Genomic DNA, 25,546 nt, shown 5'->3' on the forward strand with positions numbered 1-25,546 from the left:
GGAGTACTGCTGGGGCAGGTCAGGGAGTGCCTCTTATTAGAGATCACTTCTGGGGTGGTGTGATGGGGTGCCCACCCCACACAGGACTGGAAGGGGTTAAAACAGGCAGGCAGGGTAATTAACTCCACAGGCTGCACCTGGAAGAGGCGCTAGGGAGCAGGGAACTAATTGGAAGCAGGCTCAGATGGGGAGTCTGTATAAAGGCAGGTAGCTGGCAACAGAAGAAAGGTGTAGGGAAGTAGGTGCCAGTCATTCCCTAAGTGGAAAGAGTTGGGAGGCTGGCGAACTCAGAGAAGGAAGAAAGCTAGGGAAGGTAGAAGGCTCAGGGGAATAGCCACAAGGAATAGGAGTGTAGACCTTGGCTGCTGACCAGAGGGCCCCTGAGCTGGCATTTGGAGTAGATGGTAGGCCTGGGTTCCCCTACCAGCCAGGGGGAACTTGGCACAGTTGGTGCAGTAAATGGAAGCCTGCCGTTTCCTATGGAGGGACTTTCATACCCTGCAAAGGGGGAATATGTATTGTGACCTGGCTGGAGGGATGAGTCCTGAAGAGGAGCCTGCGGTTCCTGGAATAAGAGGGGTCTGCAGGGTGAGAGGATGGGAGAGATGCTGATAGTGGAGGGCACAACGCTTGTCCAGAGCTAATCTCCAGGATGGCTAGGAGAAGGGGCCACCTATAGTGAGTGACAGGCAGTGTTGACTAGGTGTGAAAGGAATTTCACCCAGCATTGCTCAGCCTCATGTACCATGCCCGAAAGTAACAGGGTGGGAGACAAGTTAAAGGGGAGGGGAAAATAGGATACTTCCCTCCCCACACACACACACACACGTGCAAACTCATTTAAAAAGCACTCATGAAAGTTACAAGGAAGCCAAAGGGTTAAATGGCAAAGCTACTAAGCTCATCTCTTGGCTGATCTTAAAATAGCCCATTAATCTCACAGTTTAAAGCCTATTTGCATCAAATGCCATCCCAAAGGAATTCAAGGTCTATTTCTTGTCAGAGATGATTAGATCTACAGCCTTAATCTTGTGCAGTGATGGCCCCCATGGATCCACCCCTGCACACACCATGTGCATCATATTATTTATCCTTTATTCAGCACCACAATCTTTACAGATATTAAAGCTCAAACCCTGCCCCCGGGACATTACAGTGGTAGTGCCCAGTCCTACAAACACACATCTTTCACTTTCCTCAGCCCCACTGAAATCAATGGGAAGACTACCCACATGACTCAAGTTAAATATATGCGTAAGTTTTTCCTTGATCAGCACCTCAGTTAAACATGGGGAGTAGCAACTGACTAATGTCTACACTACAAAATTAGGTCGAATTTATAGAAGTCTTTTTTTAGAAATTGTTTTTATAGAGCATTTTGTGTGGGGACAAACACAATTGATTGTAAGTGCATTAAGTCGGCAGACGGCATCCATAGTACCAAGGTTAGCGTTGACTTCCGGAGCGTTGCACTGTGAGTAGCTATCCCTTCTGGGTACATGTCATCAGGCCCCATTCTCCGTCCCTCCCTCCGTGAAAGCAACAGCAGACAATGGTTTTGCGCCTTTTTTCCTGGGCTACCTGAGCAGATGCCATACCACGGCAAGCATGGAGCCCGCTCAGCTCACTGTTACCATAAGTCTCCTGGGTGCTGGCAGACGTGGGACTGCATTGCTACACAGCAGCAGCTCATTGCCTTTTGGCAGCAGACAGTGCATTTTGATTGGTAGCAATTGTTGTCATATTCCTTGGTGCTCTTTTAGCTGACCTCGGTGAGATCGGTCAGGGGTGCCTGGGCAGACATGGGAGTGACTCAGCCAGGTCATTTCCATCTTCTGCCGAGCACCCAGGAGATGACGATGGGTAGCAGTCCTACTGCACCGTCTGCTGCCAGCCTAAGATGTAAAAAATAGATGGATCAAAACAAGAAATTGACCCGAGTTGTTTTGTGAAATCAACAGCCTGCTAAACCCAGGGTTTTGAGTTCAATGCTTGAGGGGGCCACTCTGTGTGACAGTTGTTTGTGTTAAAGAAAAATTAAAAGGTACAGTGCCAAAAGTAAGATCCCTGCAAGCTGCATGGAAACGTTTTAAAGACACCTTAATAGAGGCTCAACTTAAATGTATACCACAAATTAAAAAACAGAGAACCAAAAAAGTGCCACCATGGCTAAACAGAGTAAAAGAAGCAATGTGAGACAAAAAGGCATCCTTTAAAAAGTGAAAGTTAAATCCTAGTGAGGAAAATAGAAAGGCACATAACTCTGGCAAATGAGGTGTAAAAATATAATTAGGGAGGCCAAAAAAGAATTTGAACAGTTAGCCAAAGACTCAAACAGTAATAGCAAAAAGGTTTTAAGTACTTCAGAAGCGGGAAGCCTGCTAAACCACCAATGCAGCCACTGGACAAAGGAGCACTCAAGGACATTAAGGCCATTGCGGAGAAACTAAACGAATTATTTCCATTGGTCTTTACGGCAGGATCTAAGTTGCCTGTAAGCTGCGCGGCCGCACAGCAGCCTTCTTAGCACTGTGCAGGCGCTTAGGAAACCTGCCTGGGGACCTGCCCCTCTCCCAGCCCCACCTAGCCCTGGCTCCCAAACTGCCACAGCTGGGGTGTCCTTCCCTTGGCCTGAACCCAGCTGGGGTGGCCTGGGCCGGCCCCACCCCTGACCTGGCTGCAGCTGCCCAGCTCAGCCAAGACCCAGCCGTGGTGCCCGGCCAGGCCCAAACATGGGAGGGGCCAGGGGAGGGTCCCTAGGTCCCCGCCAGTGGCTGAGTACAGTACCTGTGCTCAGACAGGCTAGAGCCCTCCAATGCCAGGTGGTGCCTGGCAGGGCTTAGCCTTTCTGTGGGGCTGCTCCCATGTAGCCAAGTGCCATGGGCTCAGTGGCACAGGATCGGGCTCTTTCCAACAGGGCGTAGGGGAGGGGAGGCTGTGGCAGTCAGTCTGTCCTGGGCACTGTGCTACAGACTAGGGCAATCAGCTCCTATCTCCCTGGCTCCCCGCCCTGCTGGGGAACGATGGGTCTCTGCTGGCCTTTCATTTGCCCTGGGACCCCTTGGCGAGCTGGTGGACAGCAGAGGGGTTGGAGGAGGCTGTGGGCTTGGAGCTGGGCCTGCCTGGCTGCCAGGAGCAGCCATCCCATTTTACAGGTCGCCTGGCCCGAGAGCCCAGCTCAACCTGATTCGGGATCTGCCAGCGACAGCTCCGAATTGCCAGCCAAGGAGGGTACCATGCACCTGGGCTCTAGAGGAAGTGCAGCAGATCACTGGTGAGGGGGGGGGACATGCTCAGCGAGCCGAGATGGTCAGCTCCTTGAGGACCAGAGCACAGATCCCAGCAGGAAGGGGCCTTGGCCTGTCACTGCTGGTCGCTGGCTCACATGCACAAACCGACACCACCTGAGGCACCAGTCCAGACCTGCTGCAAAGCCCCTCTCCCAGCCTGAACCAAGCCACGGCCCAGACCTGCCAGGGATGGGTGCCTATCCTGCGGCCCCAGCCCCAGAGCTGCCACGGCAGGGAGAGGTACCTCTCCCCCCCCGGCCCAAGCCCAGGTTCTGCTGCAGGTTTTGTTCAATATCTTCATTAATGATCTGGAGGATGACGTGGATTTCACTCTCAGCAAGTTTGCAGATGACACTAAACTGGGAGGAGTGGTAGATCTGCTGGAGGGTAGGGACAGGATACAGAGGGACCCAGACAAATTAGAGGATTGGGCCCAAAAGAAACCTGATGAGGTTCAACAAGGACAAGTGCAGAGTCCTGCACTTAGGACAGAAGAATCCCATGCACTGCTACAGACTAGGGACCAAATGGCTAGGCAGCAGTTCTGTAGAAAAGGACCTAGGGGTTACAATGGACAAGAAGCTGAAGATGAGTCAAAAGTGTGCCCTTGTTGCCAAGAAGGCTAACGGCCTTTTGGGCTGTATAAGTAGGGGCACTGCCAGCAGATCGAAGGACATGATCATTCCCCTCTATTCGACATTGGTGAGGCCTCATCTGGAGTATTAGGTCCAGTTTTGGGCCCCACACCACAAGAAGGATGTAGAAAAATTGGAGTCCAGCGGAGGGCAACAAAAATGATTAGGGGGCTGGAGCACATGACTTATGAGGAAAGGATGAGGGAACTGGGATTGTTTAATCTGCAGAAAAGAAGAGTGAGGGGGGATTTGATAGCTGCTTTCAACTACCTGAAAGGGGGTTCCAAAGAGGATGGATCGAGCCTGTTCTCAGTGGTACGAGATGACAGAACAAGGAGTAATGGTCTCAAGTTGCAGTGGGGGAGGTTTAGGTTGGATATTAGGAAAAACTTTTTCACTAGGAGGGTGGTGAAGCACTGGAATGGGTTACCTATGGAGGTGGTGGAATCTCCTTCCTTAGAGGTTTTTAAGGCCCGGCTTGACAAAGCCCTGGCTGGGATGATTTAGTTGGGGATTGGTCCTGCTTTGAGCAGGGGGTTGGACTAGAGACCTCCTCAGGTCCCTTCCAATCCTGATATTCTATGATCACCAGCCCCACCCCACAGCCTGCACCCCCAGTCAGAGCCCTCACACCAACCCTCTGCCCCAGCTCTGAGCCCCTTCCCACACTCTGAACCCCCTTGGCCCCACCCCCATGAATTTTATGTGCACCAATATGGAGGTGATGTGTCACATATCACCTCCATATCAGTGCACATAAAATTCATTCCACACATGCGTGGTAAAATTTACAGGGAACACTAGTGAGGATGTGAGGGAAATTCCCAAACCTGAGCCATTCTTTTTTGGTGACAAATCTGAGGAACTGTTCCAGATTGAGGTATCATTAGACGAGGTTTTGAAACAAGCTGGTAAACTAATAAGAAGTCACCAGGACCAGATGGTATTCATCCTAGAGTTCTGAAGGAACTCAAATGTGAAATTGCAGAACTACTAACTGTAGTTCATAACCTATCATTTAAATCAGCTTCTGTATCAAATGACTGGAGGATAGCAAATGTGATGCCAATTTTTAAAAAGAGCTCCAGCGGTGGGAAAAAGTCATAATGGTTGTTATAAAGGGAAATCACACCTCACCAATCTACTAGAATTCTCTGATAGGAGTCAAGCAGTATGTGGACAAGGGGGATCCAGTGGATATAGTGTACTTAGATTTTCAGAGAGCCTTTCACAAGGTCCCTCACCAAAAAGGCTCTTAAGTAAGATGTCATGGGATAAGAGGGAGGGTCCTCTCATGGATTGGTAACTGGTTAAAAGATAGGAAACAAAGGGTAGGAATAAATGGCCAAGTTTCAGAATGGAGAGAGGTAAATACTGGTGTCCCCTAGGGGTCTGTACTGGGAATATTCAACATTCATAAATGATTTGGAAAAAGGGGTAAATAGTAAGGTGGCAAAATTTGCAGATGATACAAAAATACTCAAGATAGTTAAGTCCCAGGCAGACTGCAAAGAGCTACAAAAGGATCTCTCAAAACTGGGTGACTAAGCAAGAAAACAGCAAATGAAATTCAATGTTGATAAATGCAAAGCCTCTATTTGCCAGGGGCTCAGAGTTGGTGATGGGGAATGGATCACTTGATGATGACCTGTTCTGTTCATTCCCTCTGGGGCATCTGGCATTGGTCACTATTGGAAGACAGGATACTGGGCTAGATGGACCTTTGGTCTGACCCAGTATGGCTGTTAATATGTTCATACAAACATAGGACTGGAAGAGACTTCGAGAGGTCACCTAGTCCAGTCCCCTGCACTCATGACAGGACTAAGTATTATCTAGACCATGAGATATTCTGAGGTATTCTGATGAGTCAGACTGGAGGATCTTGCACTGCCAGTGCCCATACTGTATGAGAGTAGTGGATAAACAGAGACTTCAGTCTCCAGGACTGTCAGTCCAGTAGCTTTCACCAACACTAAATAACAAACACACAAAATGAAACAGGTACACAGAAGAGAAAGAATCTGTACTCAGCTATGAACTTTCTCTTTATAACAGTAAGTTATAGTCTCCTTCTCCACAGGCCCGGGTTGCCAAATCTTCCCTTTACACTTCCACAGATCCTCAGAACAAAGTCATTTCTTCTTCCAAAATTTTCTGTAATCATCCAAATTAAACTCATCATCCAACACTTTCTCCTGTTTGCTCTTAAGCCTTCTGGGATCGCGTTTCCGTAACCTCGCTCTTCTTTCAGCCTCGGAAAGAGTGTTGATGTCTACAGGCATCTGTGGAGGGGAACAAAAATTAATCATCAGTCAAAGGCATCTTATTCAAATATCTCCGTGTTCAAAAGGAGAGAGATGGGACATTGTTGTGCAGAGGAGTTTGCCACAAAATAAAAATCCCAATAAAGGTTAATCGAATAGGAATCATTTTATTAATCATGATTCTCTTACTGATTGCTGGGTTTTCACTGGTTTGGGGGCAGATGCAGAAGTTATTCTGCATTCATCTATTATCCCGAGGATGTATGATGTAGTAGTGAAAGGTCATCAGAACACAAGCATCTAACCTTCCAGCAGGGGTTGACTGGGCAATGGCAAAAGTACTGTGGTATGTAGAGGTTGCAGTTATTAATATTGTGCAAAATAAGTTAAAAATAATGAATAAGTGGGAGAGGGGATTGGGCCTCTTTTCAATTAGGAAGATTGCATTTTTAAGTGGATTTATTACTAGAGAAAAGTGTTGGGCAAACAGTTCTGTGGAATGTAGTCCTGTGCTTATCCACACTAGAGATACAGCACTGGCTTCCTCTCACCCCACCAGCCATGGTGCACCAGCCCTGACTTGGACGGACCACATCTAGGCATGCAATGATAATTCAATTTGACTCATTCAGTACTAGGCCAATAAGAACCATTTGTGGTGGTGGGTTTTGTGCTGTGGGCACCTACCCACTGGAAGCTGACCCAAGACCCACTGAATTTGTACAGAAGATCCATCAGATGGCAATGGGTTTCAGTTTTGGGACTGGTTTTGTGCTGGTGACCTAAAGGTGAAAGGCATTTTATCCTATTACTAATCCCTTAAACCATCCAGACTCTGACCCACCTGCTCTTCTATTCAAGTGACTTTCCAAAGGGTAAAGGGGTTTGGTTCCTGGAATCACCACATTCCCTTCCCAAAAGGCCTGTATCTCAGGCCTTTGGCCAGAGGAGGCTGAGAGCAGAAGGAAGGAGGGGAGCAGGGGTTGCCTGAGAAATGCCTGGAGCATGAAGTGGCTTCTTAACTGTAACCACCCACAGGACGGAGACAGGGCATTCATTACATTTCTAGGGTAGGGGAGATTTCAGCCCCATATTCTTATAAATGGGTGAGAGGAAATTAAAAAATTCTGACGATTAGTCCTCTCCAACTTCTGTAATCCATCTGAAGGGAAGGGAGCACCCTTGGTCATTCAGGCCACCACCTGGAGCAATGTTAACAGGTTCTAAAGGAGATATATCCTACCCTCAACAAGCAGGGATTAATGAATGTAACTTGGCTGTCTCAGGGTGGAGGCGGCTGGGGAAGCAAACTAGGAAGAAATTGGGATAGAGCTGAACACAACTTTCCAAAAATCCAATGTGATTGCCAATTAGTACTACTTCTACAGCTTTACAAAGGGTTTATGATGTAGGAACACTGGAACAGCTACCCCAACGGTATCTAATGATCCACCTAGCCTGATGTCCTGTTGAAGAGATTACCATTAAGAATACTGGAGGCTCTACCTCCTTGGAGAAAGTTAATTGAACCTTGTGTTTCAGGATACAGCGACAACTCTGCCCCCGGACAAATGGACAAGTGCATTTGGAGGTTTATCACCTTTCTCTAGAGCATCAAAGTGGTCCATCCAGTCTAATATCTGGACCACCAAAGGTTTGATCCAATATAGCAAATCCTATGTGTGCATCAGTGACCGACACAGGATGCTTCAGAGGAAGTAACTCCACCATTCTCATTATGCAATATTGTGCAATACTCTCACATCTATTTGTGCAATACTCAATACAACCTCCATCCCAGCAATTCTATTAAAAATTAGATTTTGCTCAATATTTCTTACTGTAAGGATCCGCCTTGGCTCCTTATAGCGGATATGAATAGCAGATCCATCAGGCCTGACCAAGAGCACTGGGTAGGTCCTGCCGTACGTCTGCCTCTGAATGCGGGCGATGGACGTCCTGTTGGAGTTATGTTGGCTGAGGGATGTATGCAGATGGCAAGCAATGGGGAGTAACCTGTGCATGGCATCCTGACGCAGCAAACTAAGAGGAATTCAAATAGGGCAGGGTTAGTTATTCTTCTCTTCCACTCCACAGGGAGGCAGTCTACTGAACGTGACTACCTTTTTCTCTAACATACATGACTACAGCCCTACCAAATTCACAGTCCATTTCAGTCAATTTCATGGCCATAGGGTTTTTTAATTGGGTTTCACTATTTTAGCTGTTTAGATCTGAAATTTCAAGGTGTTGTAACCATGGGGGTCCTGACCCAAAAGATGATTGTGGGGTGTGGGGGGAGAGTCATTGTTGTAGGGGGGCCTGGGGATTGCCACCCTCACTTCTGTGATGCCTTCACAGCTAAGCAGCAGCCCTGGAGCTTTCTGCAGTGGGGAAAAAGGCTCCTGGAGTTGGAGGTGAATCTGATCTCCCCGTGCTGCTGGGAGCGCCCTGCCAGGGGCTCCTAGCTGCTAGCCCCAGCCAATGGCGGATAAATGCATGGGCACTCCGGGAGCCGTTGGGGGCGGAAGCTCCATGCCCAGGCACCCTGAGGGGTGGAAGCCCTGAGCTTAGTTCCAGGGCTCCTGCAGTGTACCACTCTCAGTTCTGTGCTGCTTCTGGAGATAGGTCTAATCTCCCCACCAGGAACGGTCATACAGGGGAAGTACAAGTCCTGTCCCTCCCCAGCTCAGCCTGGACTAGCAGCTAGGAGCTCCCAGCTGGGGCACTCCCAGTAGCATGGGGAGATCAGATTTCACACGGAAGGGCTTATTTTGTGGTCTGTGATATGTTTTTCACAGCTGAGACACTGGTAGGGCCTTATACATGACACCATGTCCAAGAACATGGACTAGAGATGGAAGAGATTTATTGTCCTCCATCCAGGCTACTTTTAAATGTCCCAAGCAAAGAAGCTTCCACCACAACCCTGATAATATTAATGATGATGAGAATTTACATAATATTTATAAACCACTTTGAAAGTAAATGGTAAGTAATTATATTAGTAACAATAATACTTTTTGCTTATACTACAATTTTACACAGGATCTAAGGCATCTTTTCAAAGGAAGGCAAATGTTTAAATGGGGAAAACAACAATCAAGGAAATTGAACCACACAGTATTTAAGTGCCTTGGGAGGATTAGAACTCAGGAGTTCTGTGCACAGATGAACAGACCAAGCCCCTGTTTTATATCCTACAGTCTGACAGATCTCATCTGCAAATCCCTGGTCCTGTAGTACAGCCTGGCATTTTAATGATCTGTTTTTCTTCCTTCAAATAACTCATTTGTTGATGACAGGCCTCCAGGACGAATTGCACTAGGCTAATTTCTATCATGTGACTAGAGTTCACAGGGCCTCGGATCACCAATCTTCACAGAAAAGCAAAGTGGAGATAGTGTTAACAGCACAAATAGGAGGGTACAGACAGGCAAGAAAAATGGTTAGAGCCATGGAAAATCTTCCTCATTAAGAGGAAGTGTAAAAAGATCAGGACTTTTTAGTTTAGAGAGAAGAGGAGCATGAGGGGACACAATAGAGGCACATAAGATTTGATTTCATTGGTCCTGGAACTCTTAATTCAAGTGAACAATACCACTGTGACATTCCCCAGAGTGCCACCTGGACTGCTATGTCCCCTTAGCTCTCCAGCCTGGCATGCCTTTTACACTGTTTTGCTGATGAACAGGCTCTCCTCACTCCCAGCTGAATACATGAATGCTATGCCCAGCCATTCATGAATTACATACAGGATGACACCATGCATACCCCTCAGCCCCAACCTTGCTCCCCAGAAATGTGCATCTTATACTGTTCAGGACCCTCCCCCCGGACAGTATAACCTCATAGATAGATAGTCTTCATTCCAACAATGGGTAATGAATATGCACTAGGCTTGTTGACCTAAGATTCTCAAGCACTTCAACCAAAACACACAGTTTAGATAAATCAATAAAAAGTTTATCTAGAGAAAGACAGCTTTTAAGTGATGACAAGTACAGTCCCGTATAACTCAGGATTGGTTACAAAAGAAATAGATAAAACTGCAAGCTAATTCCCAAATTTTACCAAGACTAATAGGTTTAAAAGCAAAAGGGTTGTCTCACCCTGAGCTGGAATACATTTCACAGGCTGCATCCCTTTCCAGCATGGGACCACTCCCCCCTTTGTTCAGTTCTTTGAGACTCATCCTTGTCATGAGCAGAGAAGTGGCTAGGGATATTTTTCCATCCCTTTCTTTATTCCCAATCCTTTATGCTGGAAAAATCCTTGCTGGGTCATGGGGTCAGGCAGTTCCATTGCCTGCATGAGCTCCAAACTGCCCTTAAGATGAATTGTAAATTTCTTATTTACAACTCTCCCACTGCTGGAGAATGTCTGATTAAGCCAGTAATGGCTCTCTAGCACTTCACAGTGTCTTTGTCTCTGAGAAATTGGTTTGTGGGTGTTACCAAAAACTACAAGTTTCAGTAACAATCATAGTAAAATCTTATAATTTTACATGCAGTGTTGTTACACACATTCCTGGAGGAATTCTGTGCCAAAAAATTTAAAAAACTGCATATAATATTTTAAAATTGTGCAAATTTTATTTGTCAAAACAACACTACATAATCACACCACTTTCAATTATTTTGGTAATTTCTTTCAGAACAACAATACAGACACATAAAAAATTCCCCCAGGAGTAGAGAGTTAAAGAAACCCCTATGACAACCTAGGCCATGGCTACACTTGCAAATTTGCAGCGCTGCAGCAGGGTGTGAAAAAACACCCTCTCCAGCGCTGCAAATTGTGGCGCTGCAAAGCGCCAATGTGGTCAAAGCCCCAGCACTGAGAGCGCGGCTCCCAGTGCTGTACGTTATTCCCCAGAGGGAGGTGGAGTACGGACAGCGCTGGGAGAGCTCTCTCCCAGCGCTGGCGCTTTGACTACACTTAGCGCTTCAAAGCGCTGCCGCGGCAGCGCTTTGAAGTGCAAGTGTAGCCACAGCCCTAGTTCCTCTCCCACTCCTCAGAGCCCAGCCAGAACCCACAACCCGTCCTGAGTCCAGCCACAGAGCCCCTCCAGCCAATATACCTGAACCTCTCCCCCACCAGAGCCCAACCATGCCCCCCCCACCCCGATACCCGCATCCCCTCCACTCCAGAGCCTAGCTGTGGTCCCACCAGCCACACCTATCCCCCTACCACCCAGGGATCCAGAAAGAGATTAGGATTTGGGCTCCGGGATGGCAGCGGCATGCATCGGGGCCAGGACAGGCTCCCTGCACATCTGCCCTGCACCGCTCCTGGAAGCGCTGTGGCCCCTGGGGGAGGGGAGGCAGAGGGCTCTGCGTGCATTGCCCTTGCCTCCCCTCCAGGTACCTCCCCCAAAGCTCCCATTGGCTGCGGTTCCCCATTCCCGGCCAATGGGAGCTGTAGGGGGCGGTGCCTGGAGGCAAAGGCAATGCATGGAGCCCTCTGTCCCTCCCCTCCACGCCCGGGGCCACAGGGCCATGGTGCCGGTGGCGCCATGGACCAGATCCAAAGCTCCAAGGGGCCGGATCCAGCCTGTGTGCTGTACTTTGCCCAACCCTGTTCTACTCTCTCCCCCGGCCCAGTGTCTTCTATGTGCAAGCTGGGCTCTGCCAGATCCAGCGGCCTCTAGTGGTGGCCAGCAGCACTGCAATTCATTTCTGTGGGGGAAAGGAAATTATGCGCAAAAACATTAATTTCTGCAAAATTCTGCATTGTGCAATCTCACAGAATTCCCCCAAGAGTAACATTTCAACACGATAATAATATTCAGCGGATTATACGTTTTCAAATGATACCTCACAAGGCATACTTTGTACAAAATATAACAAAGGGGGAACATGGGGTACACGGTGTCACAGCGACTGACTTCACTGGGGCTATCTGGGCTATAAGGGCTGCAGGATCAGATCCTGTCTTAACAAGAATAACTACAAACTTTATTCTTAGTCATAAAGATTCCGATCTTTTGCGGTGCTGAGTACCTACTGCAAGGAGGTGAGTGCTGTCAACTCCCTCTGAAGAGAATGCTAGATTGCCCATTTATTCCATCAAAATTAACACACCATGACCAACATCAGCCAGCCCTTTAGCCAATCACAGTATTTGAACGTGAAGCTTACCCCAGAGTCCTGCTTACTGCTGCCATCCCACTCTTAGGTAGAACCACAGAAGTCCAAAGAACTAGTTCAACGAGGGCTTTGCCTGGAATACTGGATTTAATCGCTGCATGAAACTATTCCATAAAGTTCTTCAAGGTAAGGGATCCAATTGTTACACCACAGCTCTGCACCATACACGTTCTTCTCTTTGTAGGTAACCTAATGACCAAATGGACCAAAAAGAGATGGATCAAGCAAAGCAGCCTTTTCTTACGACTTTAATCAAAACTCTTCTGAAACTGCCCATTAAAAAAAAACAAAAAAAACTTGCAATTCAGAGGTACCCCATTAGCATTTTGGAAAGTGCTTTAAAATAAAAAAGTTAGTGTAAAGGAGGATTCTGAGAACTGATGATTTCACCCTCTTTCTCTGCAAAATCACAGCATATGGCTGCTCAAATCAGGCCAATCTGTGCTCTGCATTCTTTGATCTTTCCAGGTAACAATGGTGCAACTTGCATTAAAGCAGAAACAGAAGATAAGGCAGATATCCAATGTATGACATTTAATTTTCTGCAGCAATATTTCTCATAGCCATTAGCAAGTTCACTTAATTCTTCATCAGATTTTATTATTAAGCCTTAGGAAAATAAGCTTATTTCCAAACACATGCCATCTGCAAACTGGCTAATTTCTAGAAGCCACTGGAGTTGTTGCACCAAAGGAGAAGAGCTGTTTTCTAATGGCTGACAGATGGGTCACATCGGGACTCTGCAATGGAGCAACCCATCTGGCTCTGCCTCTCTGCCCCCAAAAACTCCCCTCTCCTCCTCTGACCCTGCTCTCCTGCTACGATGGTGGTTCACAACTCCTCCCATACACCAAGAACCAGTACAGAGTTCAGAGCTCTGTGTGGCAACGCAATAATGGCAGCTGAGAGGAGAGAATGAACGGCAGGAGGAAATTGCTTTGGCAGGGAGGGATCATTGGCGGTGGAGGGGAATCACGTGCTTGGTGAGGGGAAAAGGAGAGGTACCCAAAACATGTACTCTTCTCTTCAGTATCCCAAAGGTTAACAACTGCTCTATAATTCAGTCTAACTGCACCTGCAGGGTTAGTGATGATCCTGTTGTACAATATCAGGTCTGTCATGTGGGATTACGGGTGTAATCACAGGAAGGGAGCAGTAGACCCAGCACACATCTCAGACAGCTGGCTACACCCCTGAATGCATACGGTAGGCTGCAGTGTGGCCCCAAACACCTCATACATTGATATCAAACCTCGCATAGGAAGAAGTTATTTTTCCCCGCTTTACTACAGTGGGCCAAATTTGTCCCTGGTTGAACTCTTTAATGGGGTGACACCAGGAATTAATTTGGCCCAGTATTTTCCACATATAAAATCCTTTAGCTATTCTGGTTACAGTATCCAGGGTGCTGTGTGAATTTTAAGACACACATTAACCAAAACCTGGCCATACTGCAAGCTGAGATCTCTGGGTAGGAGCCTCCTTCCTATAACCTTTCATGACTAGTCTGTGTAGCAGGGTCATGACTAAGCTCACACGCAACAACTTAAGACTGCAATAGCTTTTCACTTGTCTGACTCTAAAAGCTCCCTAATGCTCCCATGTAATGGAGTTATAGCCGGCCCCTGCCTTCCCTGACCCCGCTCTGCACATAGCGCACACACTAAACACATTACTATATGTTATTTGTGTTGTGGAAACACCTGAAGGTTTCAAACAGGATCAAGCCCCATCACAATAGGGTGCTGTACAAACACCTAGCCGATTAAGATCTGATCCATCCTGTGCTAGGGACTCCTATCTTGCACTTGCAAAAGACAGATTAATTGACTGAAGTGTTATAGCTAGAAGCTATGATCCTAAAGCATCCCAACAGTGGGAAACTAGGAAAATAAAACTTAGAAGGGCTGAGAAAAAGAGAAGTAGGGAGAAGCAGGGACAGAGTGTTGGGCAGGGTGACAGGCTGGTGTAGCAGGGCAATAGGCAGTGAATAGAGCAGGGTGACAGGCAGTTATAGGGGCAGCCAGAAAAGGGTGACAGGGATGTGAGGAAGGGCCATGAGAATAACAGGTGCCGCAGGGGCATGTCAGGAGAGGGGATGTGGGAGGCAGGGGGAATAAGGGGTGATGTAGTGGGAGGAGGGGGAACAGGCCGTGGGGCACAGAGGGGGCTGAGGTACTGGGAGCAAGGGGGGGACACAAGCCGTGGGGCACAGGGGGGGCTGAGGTCCTGGGCGCAAGTGGGGGGGACAGGCCGTGGGGCACAGGGGGGGCTGAGGTCCTGGGCACAAGTGGGGACAGGCCATGGGGCACAGAGAGGGCTGAGGTACTGGGTGCAATGCGGGGAGCACAGAGGGGGCTGAGGTACTGGGCACAATGCGGGGGACAGGCCGTGGGGCACAGAGGGGGCTGAGGTCCTGGGTGCAAGGGGAGGGACAGGCCGTGGGGCACAGAGGGGGCTGAGGTCCTGGGTGCAAGGGGGGGGGACAGGCCGTGGGGCACGGGGGGCTGAGGTACTGGGTGGAATGCGGGGGCACAGAGGGGCTGAGGTACTGGGCACAATGCGGGGGACAGGTTGTGGGGCACAGAGGGGCTGAGGTACTGGGCACAATGCGGGGACAGGCCGTGGGGCACGGGGGCTGAGGTACTGGGCGCAATGCGGGGGACAGGCCGTGGGGCACAGAGGGGGCTGAGGTCCTGGGTGCAAGGGGGGGGGACAGGCCGTGGGGCACCGGGGGGCTGAGGTACTGGGTGGAATGCGGGGGGCACAGAGGGGGCTGAGGTACTGGGCACAATGCGGGGGGACAGGTTGTGAGGCACAGAGGGGCTGAGGTACTGGGCACAATGCGGGGGACAGGCCGTGGGGCACAGAGGGGCTGAGGTCCTGGGTGCAAGGGGGACAGGCCGTGGGGCACGGGGGCTGAGGTACTGGGTGGAATGCGGGGGCACAGAGGGGCTGAGGTACTGGGCACAATGCGGGGGGACAGGTTGTGGGGCACAGAGGGGGCTGAAGTACTGGGCACAATGCGGGGGGACAGGCCGTGGGGCACGGGGGGGCTGAGGTCCTGGGCGCAAGGCGGGGGGACAGGCTGTGTGGCACAGGGGCTGAGATCCTGGGCGCAAGGCGGGGACAAGCCGTGGGGCACAGGGGGGGCTGAGGTCCTGGGCACAAGGCGGGGGGACAGGCTGTGTGGCACAGGGGGGGCTGAGGTGCGGGGCACAAAGGGGGGGGACAGGCCGTGGGGCACAGGGGGGGCTGAGGTCCTGGGCGCAAGGGGGGGGGACAGGCCGGGGGGCCCAGGGGGCTGAGGTCCTGGGTGCAAGGGGGGACAGGCTGTGGGGCACAGGGAGGAGCTGAGGTCCTGGGTGCAAGGGGACAGGCTGGGGCACAGGGAGGGGCTGAGGTCCTGGGCGCAATGGGGGACAGGCCGTGGGGCACAGGGGGTCTGAGGTCCTGGGCGCAAGGGGACAGGCCGTGGGGCACAGGGGGCTGAGATCCTGGGCGCAAGGGGGACAGGCCGTGGGGCACAGGGGGGGCTGAGATCCTGGGCGCAAGGGGGGGACAGGCCGTGGGGCACAGGGAGGGGCTGAGGTCCTGGGCGCAAGGGGGACAGGCCGTGGGGCACAGGGGGTCTGAGGTCCGGGGCGCAAGGGGGGGGACAGGCCGTGGGGCACAGGGGGCTGAGGTCCTGGGTGCAAGGGGGACAGGCCGTGGGGCACGGGGGGCTGAGGTCCTGGGTGCAAGGGGGACAGGCCGTGGGGCACAGGGGGCTGAGGTCCTGGGTGCAAGGGGGGACAGGCCGTGGGGCACAGGGGGCTGAGGTCCTGGGTGCAAGGGGACAGGCCGTGGGGCACAGGGGGCTGAGGTCCTGGGTGCAAGGGGGACAGGCCGTGGGGCACGGGGGCTGAGGTCCTGGGTGCAAGGGGGACAGGCCGTGGGGCACAGGGGTCTGAGGTCCTGGGTGCAAGGGGGACAGGCCGTGGGGCACAGGGGTCTGAGGTCCTGGGTGCAAGGGGGACAGGCCGTGGGGCACAGGGGGGGCTGAGGTCCTGGGCGCAAGGGGGGGGCCAGGCCGTGGGGCACAGGGGGGGCTGAGGTCCTGGGCGCAAGGGGGGGACGCCAGCTGAGGTAGCAGGCGCAGGGCCGCAGTGGGGCTGAGGTATCCGGGCAGGGGGGGGGCACAGGCCTTACCCAATGGTGACGCTGGCCGGGCACCCCAGGGGGAGGCCTGTGGTTTGGGGGGGGGCCGGGTTCTGCGTCACACCCAGGAGAGCCCAACGCAGCAGCCCCGCGTCTGTCACGCCCTCCCCCTCCGCGGTGGCTCAGCCCCTAGGCCAACGTCCCGCCATAACGCCCCGGCCGGCCGGGCACTGTGCCCCTCCCCCATGGCGGGCCCGTCCCGAGCCGCGCCACTCACAGGCGCCCCCCCCCCGCTCCGCACAGTGGTCCGGCCCCCTCTCAGGAGACAATGGTTTAACCCTTCGGGGAGCTCACTCCCACTCACGTGACTAAAGCCCGGGCTCGCAGGAGGCCGCCGGTCCCAAGCAGCTGCCACGCGCCGCCTTGGCTCCCACCCTTCACCGACCTCCCCCCCCGCAACGTCATCACGCGGCGCCGGCGCCGCTAAGCAACGCTACGTCTCCAGCGGCTACGCGCGGGCTGCTTGGCTCACGTGGGAGACGCAGGGGGCGGGGTCACGTGGGGTGACGCGGGGGGTTCCCCAGCGCGGGGTGCCGGCCCCGGCTTCTCCCATGAGTTGGCGGCGCCTCTGCAGCGCGGCGGTGGCGGGTGAGTGGGCCCCGGTCCCGCCTTCCCAGCGCCCCGAATACAGGCCCAGCGCCCCCGCCTTCCTCCGGCAACAGCCCCCCCCGCAGCGCTCCCCCGGCCCCCATACTGCCCCCTCCCCTTCCTCCAGCCCCTGTACCTCCCATACTGCCCCCGCAGCGCTCCCCGCCCCCATACAGCCCCCGTAGCGCTCCCCTCCCTCCCAGCCCCTGTACCTCCTCCCCATACAGCCCCCGAGCGCTCCCCTCCCCATGCTGCCCCCGTAGCGCTCCCCCTTCTTCCAGCCCCCTGTACCTCCCCTCCCCATACTGCCCCCCGTAGCGCTCCCCCATCTCCCCCCTTCCTCCAGCCCCTGTACCTCCCTCCCCATACAGCCCCCGGAGCGCTCCTCCCCATACTGCCCCCTGTAGCGCTCCCCTCCTCCAGCCCCTGTACCTCCTCCCCATACAGCCCCCGGAGCGCTCCCCTCCCGTCCCCATACTGCCCCCGTAGCGCTCCCCCTTCCTCCAGCCCCTGTACCTCCTCCCCATACAGCCCCCGAGCGCTCCCTCCCCCCATACTGCCCCAGGCCTCCCCCAGCCCCATACTGCCCCCTGCCCCCATACTGCCCCAGCCCCCTGTAACGCTCCCCGCCCCATACAGCCCCCCTAGCGCTCCCCTGCCCCATACTGCCCCCGTAGCGCTCCCCCTGTTCCTCCTCCCCCATACAGCGCCCTCCAGCCCCTGTACCCCTGCCCCAATACAGCCCCCGTCCAGCCCCTGTGTACCTCCCCTCCCCATACAGCTCCAGCCCCTGCACCCAATACAGCCCCTGCCCCAGTACAGCCCCTGCCTCCCCGCCCCCGCCCCCAGCGCTCCCCCAATTCTGCTCCATCCCCTTCCTACAGCCCCTCTACCTCCCCTCCCCAATACGGCCCCACCCCTAGCGCGCTTTCTGTACTTCCCTTCCTGTCAAACTAACTTGATATCATTTTTAAGTGATTACAAGTTTGGTTGATTAAGTATATTACACAAATACTATTACCTTTGACTTCTGTAAGACATTTGACTGGGTACCATACTGCATTTTAATTAAAGTAGAAGAATACAAAATCAGCTTGCCATGCATTAAACAGATTAAAAAACTGTCTGACTGGTAGATCTCAAAATGTAATTGTAATTGGGGAATCATCATTAGTGCCAAATAATATTACTGTGATGTGGAGATTTAAAGTTGCAATTGGATATTTAATCAAGCTTTTATCTTGTCTTTTGTATTGAGAGGAAGGAATTTTCCTTCCTATTGATTTAATTAAGCCCAGCATAGAAAGCACTGAAGCAGACAATATCTAATTGCTGCAGACCACAGCTGGGAGTACTATTAGGAATGCATGCCACCCTCCATTTGTAGCTATTTGTGTCTATGTATCCTTTGTGAACCAGACCATATGGTAACATGGGGCAAATAGCCTCTTTTTATTTTCTAATTTGAATTTCCTGTGGCTGGATACGAGGTGATCCAATTAAAGAGTAAGCTGCGATCTGATGACGATAAGGGTTCAGATAATTTCCTCTTCTGTTTAGCTTTGCAAAGCCTTTCTACTAAATTATTTCCATATAGATAGACAGCGGGAGTCTTTGTTTCCTTCCTGGCTTGTTGCCAGCAGGCTATCCTGAGGCCTATTGATGTTAAAACCACTTGGATGAGAGGTACAGGAAAATAATTTATATTGGAAACAAAACAAACTTACTGTGCTGGCTTTCTCAACCAGCCTGCCCTTCCCACCTTGCTATATGGCAAGGGTTCTCAAACTGGGGGTCGGGACCCCTCAGGGGGTCACGAGGTTATTACCTGGGGGCGGGGGTCATGAGCTGTCAGCCTCCGCTCCAAACCTTGCTTTGCCTCCAGCATTTATAATGGTGTTAAATATATTACGTGTTTTTAATCTATTGGTGGGGTCGCACTCGGAGACTAGCTATGTGAAAGGGGTCACCAGTACAAAAGTTTGAGAACCATTGCTATATGGGAAGGGTGTCCTGTTATAAAATAGGTTGGGAACCACTGAGCACCCTCTATAAAAGTCCTAAAGCACTTCATGGTGCTTCTGATGCTTCTTCCTCCAGATCCCATTGGTTCCCCCAGGACCTGTAGAGTATGACACACGTCATTCCTTTCTGCCAAAGGGCTGATGAAGCATGCTGCCCTCACATCACCTGGGAATGAAGGAGCTGGACTCTGATCCCTGAATAGCAGAACACTGCATTGCCACTAGCCTGCTGGGCTGGCTATTTCTATTCTATGTCTATCAGAGCAAGATAATAAGCCCATGATAGCCAAATTAGTACCAGTCGAATAGCAGTTATGTGGTTTTGCCACATTCACATCCCCTTTCAGCTGCATTGATGGATGGAAGGAGACAGTGCTTTTTAAAACAAAACAAAACAAAAAACAACCCCAAAACACTTCCCCATTGGGAAGGTCCTTTCCAGGACACACACTTTTGTTGCTGTCTCCCACTGTGCTGTTCTGCTCCTATTCTGTTTAGTGTTCTGGGAGCCAAGTGAAACTTCTTAAAGCCTGATCTCATCTTAGATTCACTTAACTGCTAGCATACATAGCACAATGGAGCAGAGCTGGGGGATGTGATGGCAGGAGAAAGCAACCCAGGAATGTAAATGGTCAGAATGATCCTAGCACAATGTAAGGGACTGTTGTGTGTGTATATAGCCATGTTCACGGACATATGTGAGCCTTCTTGCTGTGTTTCATGCTACAGGTTACTTTTACGGTGGAGAAGGTACAGCATGCAGCAGTTGCAATGATCGAGTTTGTTAGCAATTTGAAAAAAATCAAATGCTTTTAGGACTGAGTTCTTTGGCAAGGATTGAAAATTGCACAGGGTCCACGAGCTGGGACTTGCAGTCACTCCTGGATCGTGTCAAAGAAAGCACTGCCACGCTGAGAGAACCCATGATGGGCTGAAAGTTCATTATCTTGTGACTCATAAGCAGGGGCGGCTCTAGGAATTTGGCCGCCCCAAGCACAGTGGCATGCCGCAGGGGGCGCCCTACCGGTCGCCGGTCCCGCGGCTCCGGGGGATCTCTTGCAGACGTGCCTGCGGAGGGTCCGCTGGTCCCGCGGCTCCAGTGGAGCATCCGCTGGCACGCCTGCGGGAGGTCCACCCGAGCTGCGGGACCAGCAGACCCTCCGCAGTCATGCCTGCAGGAGGTCCGCTGGTCCCGCGGCTCCGGTGGACCTCCCTGCCACCCTCCCGGCAAAATGCCGCCCCAAGCACGCACTTGGCGTGCTGGGGTTTGGAGCCGGCCCTGCTCATAAGGCTAGCAGTGAATACTGTACAGCTATTGAAAGCTGGTGTTTCAAACTTTCATGTGATATGAAGTAGTGGTTTGTCTCCAGCTGATCATGGGGTAGCAGCTAATCATGTCATAGTTGAAATGAGAGACTGTGGAGTGGAAACTATGAAATTAATCAAATCACTGGTCTTACAGTTCAATAATCTCCCAGTATGGGATGGCTTAGAAACATTTATTTTTTGAGACTAGACCAGAATAAATTTCTTTAGGACTACCAGACACTTGCAGATATAGGTCCTGGAGCAGAGATCAGAAATAGACATTTTTTGGTACCTGTCTGGGAAAGAAAAAGAGGAGTACACAATTCTAGAGGAACAGCAGAATGAGGAGTTGGAGTCCAATAGGAACCTAAGCCAATAAGGTTAAGGCAGTGGAAGTATTTAGCTTGAACGTCTTTATATTTTTGAAGTATTAATTATATGGGCTAAACTACAAGGTCATTGACTGGATAGATTGGTAAAAATGCTTCTAAAATTGAGCTAGGGATGAATTAAAGTAATTGATATCCTGGATATTCACATTCCCCAGTAAAAAAACTTCTGTGCTGCCCTGAGAGTGGACACTCCTCTTTTGACTCACTCTAGTTTGGGGATTTTGAACAGGGCTTCCCTCTATCTTAACACAGGTTGTTGCTTTCATGGTTCTTGCAGCCATTCTATTCTGGATTTTTTCTTCTGCTGTTTGGAGAATTCCAAGATTTTCTGGTCTGTGTTTTATGATAACATTTATACCACCCATACAGCTCACGAGAGCACTTTATAATACCAGAAAGAGAAAAGCAAGGAATTGCTCTGTGAGCATGCAGGTGTATGTGTATATAACTTTAACATATAAAGATTTTTCCTTTAGTGAGTACATTGTCCAGCAAACTTTCATTGCTAATACACCCAGGAATTTGACAAACAATGGTAAAAATTGTATCCATAACTGATGATTTAAAAAGAAAAACCTGGTTTGATTTAATTTTTGTTTTTCTGGTACATAAGAAACTGAAACCTCTGTAAGAAGTTTGTGACATTGTGCTTTTATTTTAAGAAGGTGCTTGGACATAATACACCAAATTCCAACCCAGAATGAATTTGTAGTTGTGTTTATAAAATCCTGATGCTGGAGGTTTATTCTGGAGTAGCTGACTCAGTGGCATTGCACAGGTCCTTTAACTTTACCATCACAGATTCCAAAACAATCATTATATCTGGAGGGAGAGATTTAATCAATTAGCATTGTGCCTAGTGAGGTCTCAGTGAAAATACTCTCTTGGTTTTCAAGTGGGCTGAGAAAAGTGGAGGTCTAGAATAGGTTGATCCCTTTGGGGGATAGAATTGAATGTTTAGATTACTTCCTTGTCTCTTATGCAGTGTGTGTGCAGTGCCTGTTCACCATGAAAACTTCACACAGCCATTTGCTGTCAGAATGCTAATTAAGCACAAGTCTCAGCATATGAGCTGACCGCAGCAATTCTGTTTCCCAAGCACATGCTGGCAATTGCACATTGCTGTCTACAATTGCTTTGCAGCATGTCCCACCCTAAGCAGCCTTCCTCTGGACAACAGCAGGTTATGATTCTTTACTGTTCAGTTAAGTTATCGCACTGGGCCTGAAGAGAAGGTACCATGTTATGCTATGATGTCTTCAAAGCCCAAAAATGCTGTGTGTGTATATTGCAAAGTATTATTAATTTTTGCCATATTACTTAAAACTTCAACTAGGTTGGCTTTCAGAGCTTTGAAGACCCTACCTGTTGTCCCATGGTTTAGAACGGTGGGGATATATTGCTTATAAAGAACATGCTAAAAATAGGAAATTAGATTAAAGGTGTCTAATCCAGCAAACCTCTCGAGGCTATAGAAAAACTGTCCTCTGATCAGGGCCGGTTCCAGGGTTTTTGCCGCCCCAAGTAGCAAAAAAAAAAGCCACGATCGCGATCTGCAGCTCTGCCGCCGCCGCTTCAGTCTTCGGCGGCAATTTGGCGGCTGGTCGTTCTCTCCAAGAGAGAGTGAGGGACCCGCCGCCGAAGACCCGGACGTGCCGCCCCTCACCGTTGGCCGCCCCAAGCAGCTGCTTGCTGGGCTGGTGCCTGGAGCTGGCCCTGCCTCTGATTTTCTTTTCTACTCCTAAAATGGCTTCATTACCTTCTCTCTTCAAGCCTTTGCTAATCAGTACTAGTTTTGTTGAACTCTTTCTGTGCTTTGGCTTATCTGCTGTGCTGCACTTCCCCCATGAAAATCAATGGAATATTAGAGTACCCCAGTGGAAGTCTGCTTGGATGTATGTGAAATATTCATCAGCCATCTAGGAGACATTTATTTATGCTACCGGTTAACGTACTTGCTAGCAGGGAAAGAACAGTCATGTGCTAGGCACATGTCTCCAAAATACCAACAGCAGTGACTGACTCAGTTGTATACTCTGTCATGCTGTCTGAAGTGGCTCACAGCTATGAGTGCCAATCTCAGGTCAGACTATCAGAAAATGAGGCAGACACTCCAAACTGGCGGTATAGTCTATAATTCAGTTTCACCAAGCCAGTAATAAATGTGCACTCCTGGATCACTATATTAGTCTTGCTGCAGAATCACAAACAGTCCCCTTAGGATCTCCAGCCTACCGTGCCACCCAGACAAACTGGACTTTGTGTTATTGATCACTGTACCATCACATTAGGTTACTCCCAACCCGGAAGGGTCAGTCACTTACCCCAGATCCATGGATACTCTTGATCTCACACCAAAGACAACACTGGTGGCCAATTTTTCTAGTAAACTAACTGAAGATTTATTAGCTGAGGAAAAGAAATGAGTTTGAGAAGTTAAAGCAGGTAAAATACATTAACAGGTGAGTCAAAGTTTGTAAGTCCAAAATGATTGCAAAGATGTATTGATCTGCTAGGTTTCCATAAGTCTGTCAGGATTACCCAAAATAACTTTGGGAATATCTGTCTTGCATCTGGAACGCAACCCTGTGAGTGTTCAGAGATACAGGATCATTCCTTTTAAACCAACATAGATCCTACTCACAGAAGACAATCTGAACAGCTTCTTCACCTACTTGGGTTTTGATGAAAGCACCTGCCGATTGTGTCTGAATTTCCATTGTCGAACACAATAACCCATGCTTTGAAGTTAGCAATTTAACATTTAAAAGGCTTCAATCTCATGTGATGGGTAAATGTAATGTAAACACAATGTAATAGCCAGAAACAATCCTCCATTAGCAGTAAAGAGTCCTATGGCACCTTATAGACTAACAGACGTATTGGAGCATGAGTTTTCGTGGGTGAATACCCACTTTTTCAGATGCATGCAGTGGAAATTTCCAGAGGCAGGTATAAATATGCAAGCAAGAATCAGGCTGGAGATAATGAGGTTAGTTCAATCAGGGTGGATGAGGCCCTCTTCTAGCAGTTGAGGTGTGAGCATCAAGGGAGGAGATACTGCTTTTGTAGTTGGCTAGCCATTCACAGTCTTTGTTTAATCCTGAGCTGACAGTGTCAAATTTGCAGATGAACTGAAGCTCAGCAGTTTCTCTTTGAAGTCTGGTCCTGAATTTTTTTTGCTGCAGGATGGCCACCTTTAAATCTGCTATTGTGTGTCCAGGGAGATTTAAATGGACACAAATCAGATATTAGGAAGATCTTTGGGGGGAGGGATAGCTCAGTGGCTTGAGCATTGGCCTGCTAAACCCAGGGTTGTGAGTTCAATCCTTGAGGGGGCCACTTAGGGGCAAAAATCAGTAGTTGGTCCTGCTAGTGAAGGCAGGGGGTTGGACTCAATGACCTTTCAAGGTCCCTTCCAGTTCTAGGAGATAGTTATATCTCCACTTATTATTATTATTAGGAATGGCAATATACAAAAACCCGTAGAACACTTCAATCTCCCTCATAATGTATAAAATAATCTCCTTTTAAAAATGTGGATATTAACATAGGAGTGACCCTATTTACATTCTGGCTTCCAAAGAGAAGGATTAGTGTTAGAAAATGTTCAATGACTATCCAGATTCAGAATTAGTTGGGATGGGGTGTTTTGTATGTAGTAGTTAGAGAAGAGAACCGGGAGTCAAAACTCCTGGGTTATATGTTCCTGTCTCTCCCACTGGCTAGTTGTGTGACCTTTTGCCAGGCACTTAATCTTTTGGCCCAGATCCACAAAGGTATTTAAGCTCCTAACTTCCATTGATTTATTTTATCCATTTATAAATTCATCTAACATTTGCCTCCTATTGATGGCATGAGATTTAATGTTTATAAAGGACTTTAGATACTTTCTTGAAAGACACTTTCCAGAGTTCTTACACAGTGGTTTCCTAAAGGAAGCTATAGACAGCTGTTGCCCAAGTGCATCCTGTCTGGTTGGTTCTCAGATTTACTCTTATTTCCTGCAGCTCTCATAAATGTCAGGTATCTTGAGTGTTGTTCATAACTCATAACTTCCATTTAAAAACACAGCCTGCAATTCAATCAGCAAAACAGTTCCGAGTCACTAAAACAATGTCCTTTAATGGATCCTTACACATTTTATCCCCCTCTTGATTAAAAAAAAATCCTATCCTGCTCCATAGGATTTTTCTTTTCTTTCATTCTTTCAGAGAAAAACAGAGTTCTCACTCTCTGGTTGGGTGCAAGTCAGATACTTTATCTCTAGTAATTGCGTGGAGGGAGAGAGCTAAACAGGTCTCTGTACAGGTAAACAATTACAGCAAACATTTATAGCTTTTGTTACATACAATAATGAACAACAGCTGCGTTTTGTTTATACATAGGTCATCTTGATATCTTATTTTTCTTTCTTCTCTTTAGACTATAGATTTTACCTAACACAAGGTCGCAACAACTTCACACAGTTCTTTCTCACTCGCCTCACACGCTCCTCGCTTCTACAAGTCTCGCGTTATTAGGGTAACAGCTGGCCTGACTCTTGCTCATAGAGGGGCCTGTTTGCATTGAAATCCCTTTCAAATCCCTGTCAGTTCTTGCTCTACTTCCACAATTCAAATGCAAACATCTTTTTAAATCTCAGATGGGATCCATTTAATTATCAGGGCACATTTCTGGCTCTTCTACA

The 25,546-nt window shown here is 49.5% G+C and overlaps 2 protein-coding genes across 7 annotated transcripts in view; one reads left to right on the forward strand and one right to left on the reverse strand.

Annotated features, from left to right (window-relative positions):
- Nucleotides 1-5,950: 5,950 nt before the first annotated feature.
- MRPL55 (mitochondrial ribosomal protein L55) lies at nucleotides 5,951-16,992 on the reverse strand. Of its 3 annotated transcripts, XM_039524973.1 has the most exons (5): nucleotides 16,849-16,926; nucleotides 12,520-12,533; nucleotides 12,336-12,467; nucleotides 8,034-8,235; nucleotides 5,951-6,210 (listed from the first exon to the last, which is right to left on the reverse strand). In XM_039524973.1, exons 3-5 carry the CDS (start codon nucleotides 12,359-12,361, stop codon nucleotides 6,061-6,063), a joined length of 378 nt encoding a protein of 125 aa, XP_039380907.1. In that variant the 5' UTR covers nucleotides 12,362-12,467; nucleotides 12,520-12,533; nucleotides 16,849-16,926; the 3' UTR covers nucleotides 5,951-6,060. The 3 variants fall into 3 exon arrangements, with proteins under 3 accessions (XP_039380907.1, XP_039380906.1, XP_039380905.1); XM_039524972.1 differs by having other exon boundaries at nucleotides 12,336-12,533; nucleotides 16,849-16,992; XM_039524971.1 differs by lacking the exon at nucleotides 16,849-16,926 and adding an exon at nucleotides 16,536-16,660 and having other exon boundaries at nucleotides 12,336-12,533.
- A 40-nt stretch (nucleotides 16,993-17,032) lies between these two features.
- Nucleotides 17,033-25,546, forward strand: part of GUK1 (guanylate kinase 1) — a 37,474-nt gene continuing 28,960 nt past the window's right edge. For 2 of the 4 annotated variants that reach the window (XR_005594153.1, XM_039524966.1), the window contains exon 1: nucleotides 17,033-17,132. Coding sequence is in view for 1 of the 4 variants with exons in the window: in XM_039524966.1 (XP_039380900.1) it covers nucleotides 17,096-17,132 (37 nt within the window). In the remaining 3 variants the exon portion in view is untranslated. The remainder of the gene's footprint in view (nucleotides 17,133-25,546) is intronic. The other 2 variants (XM_039524967.1, XM_039524968.1) reach the window with 2 other exon arrangements.

This window comes from Mauremys reevesii, linkage group 2 (assembly GCF_016161935.1).
Source record: "Mauremys reevesii isolate NIE-2019 linkage group 2, ASM1616193v1, whole genome shotgun sequence".
In the NCBI taxonomy this organism is placed as follows: Eukaryota; Metazoa; Chordata; order Testudines; family Geoemydidae; genus Mauremys; species Mauremys reevesii.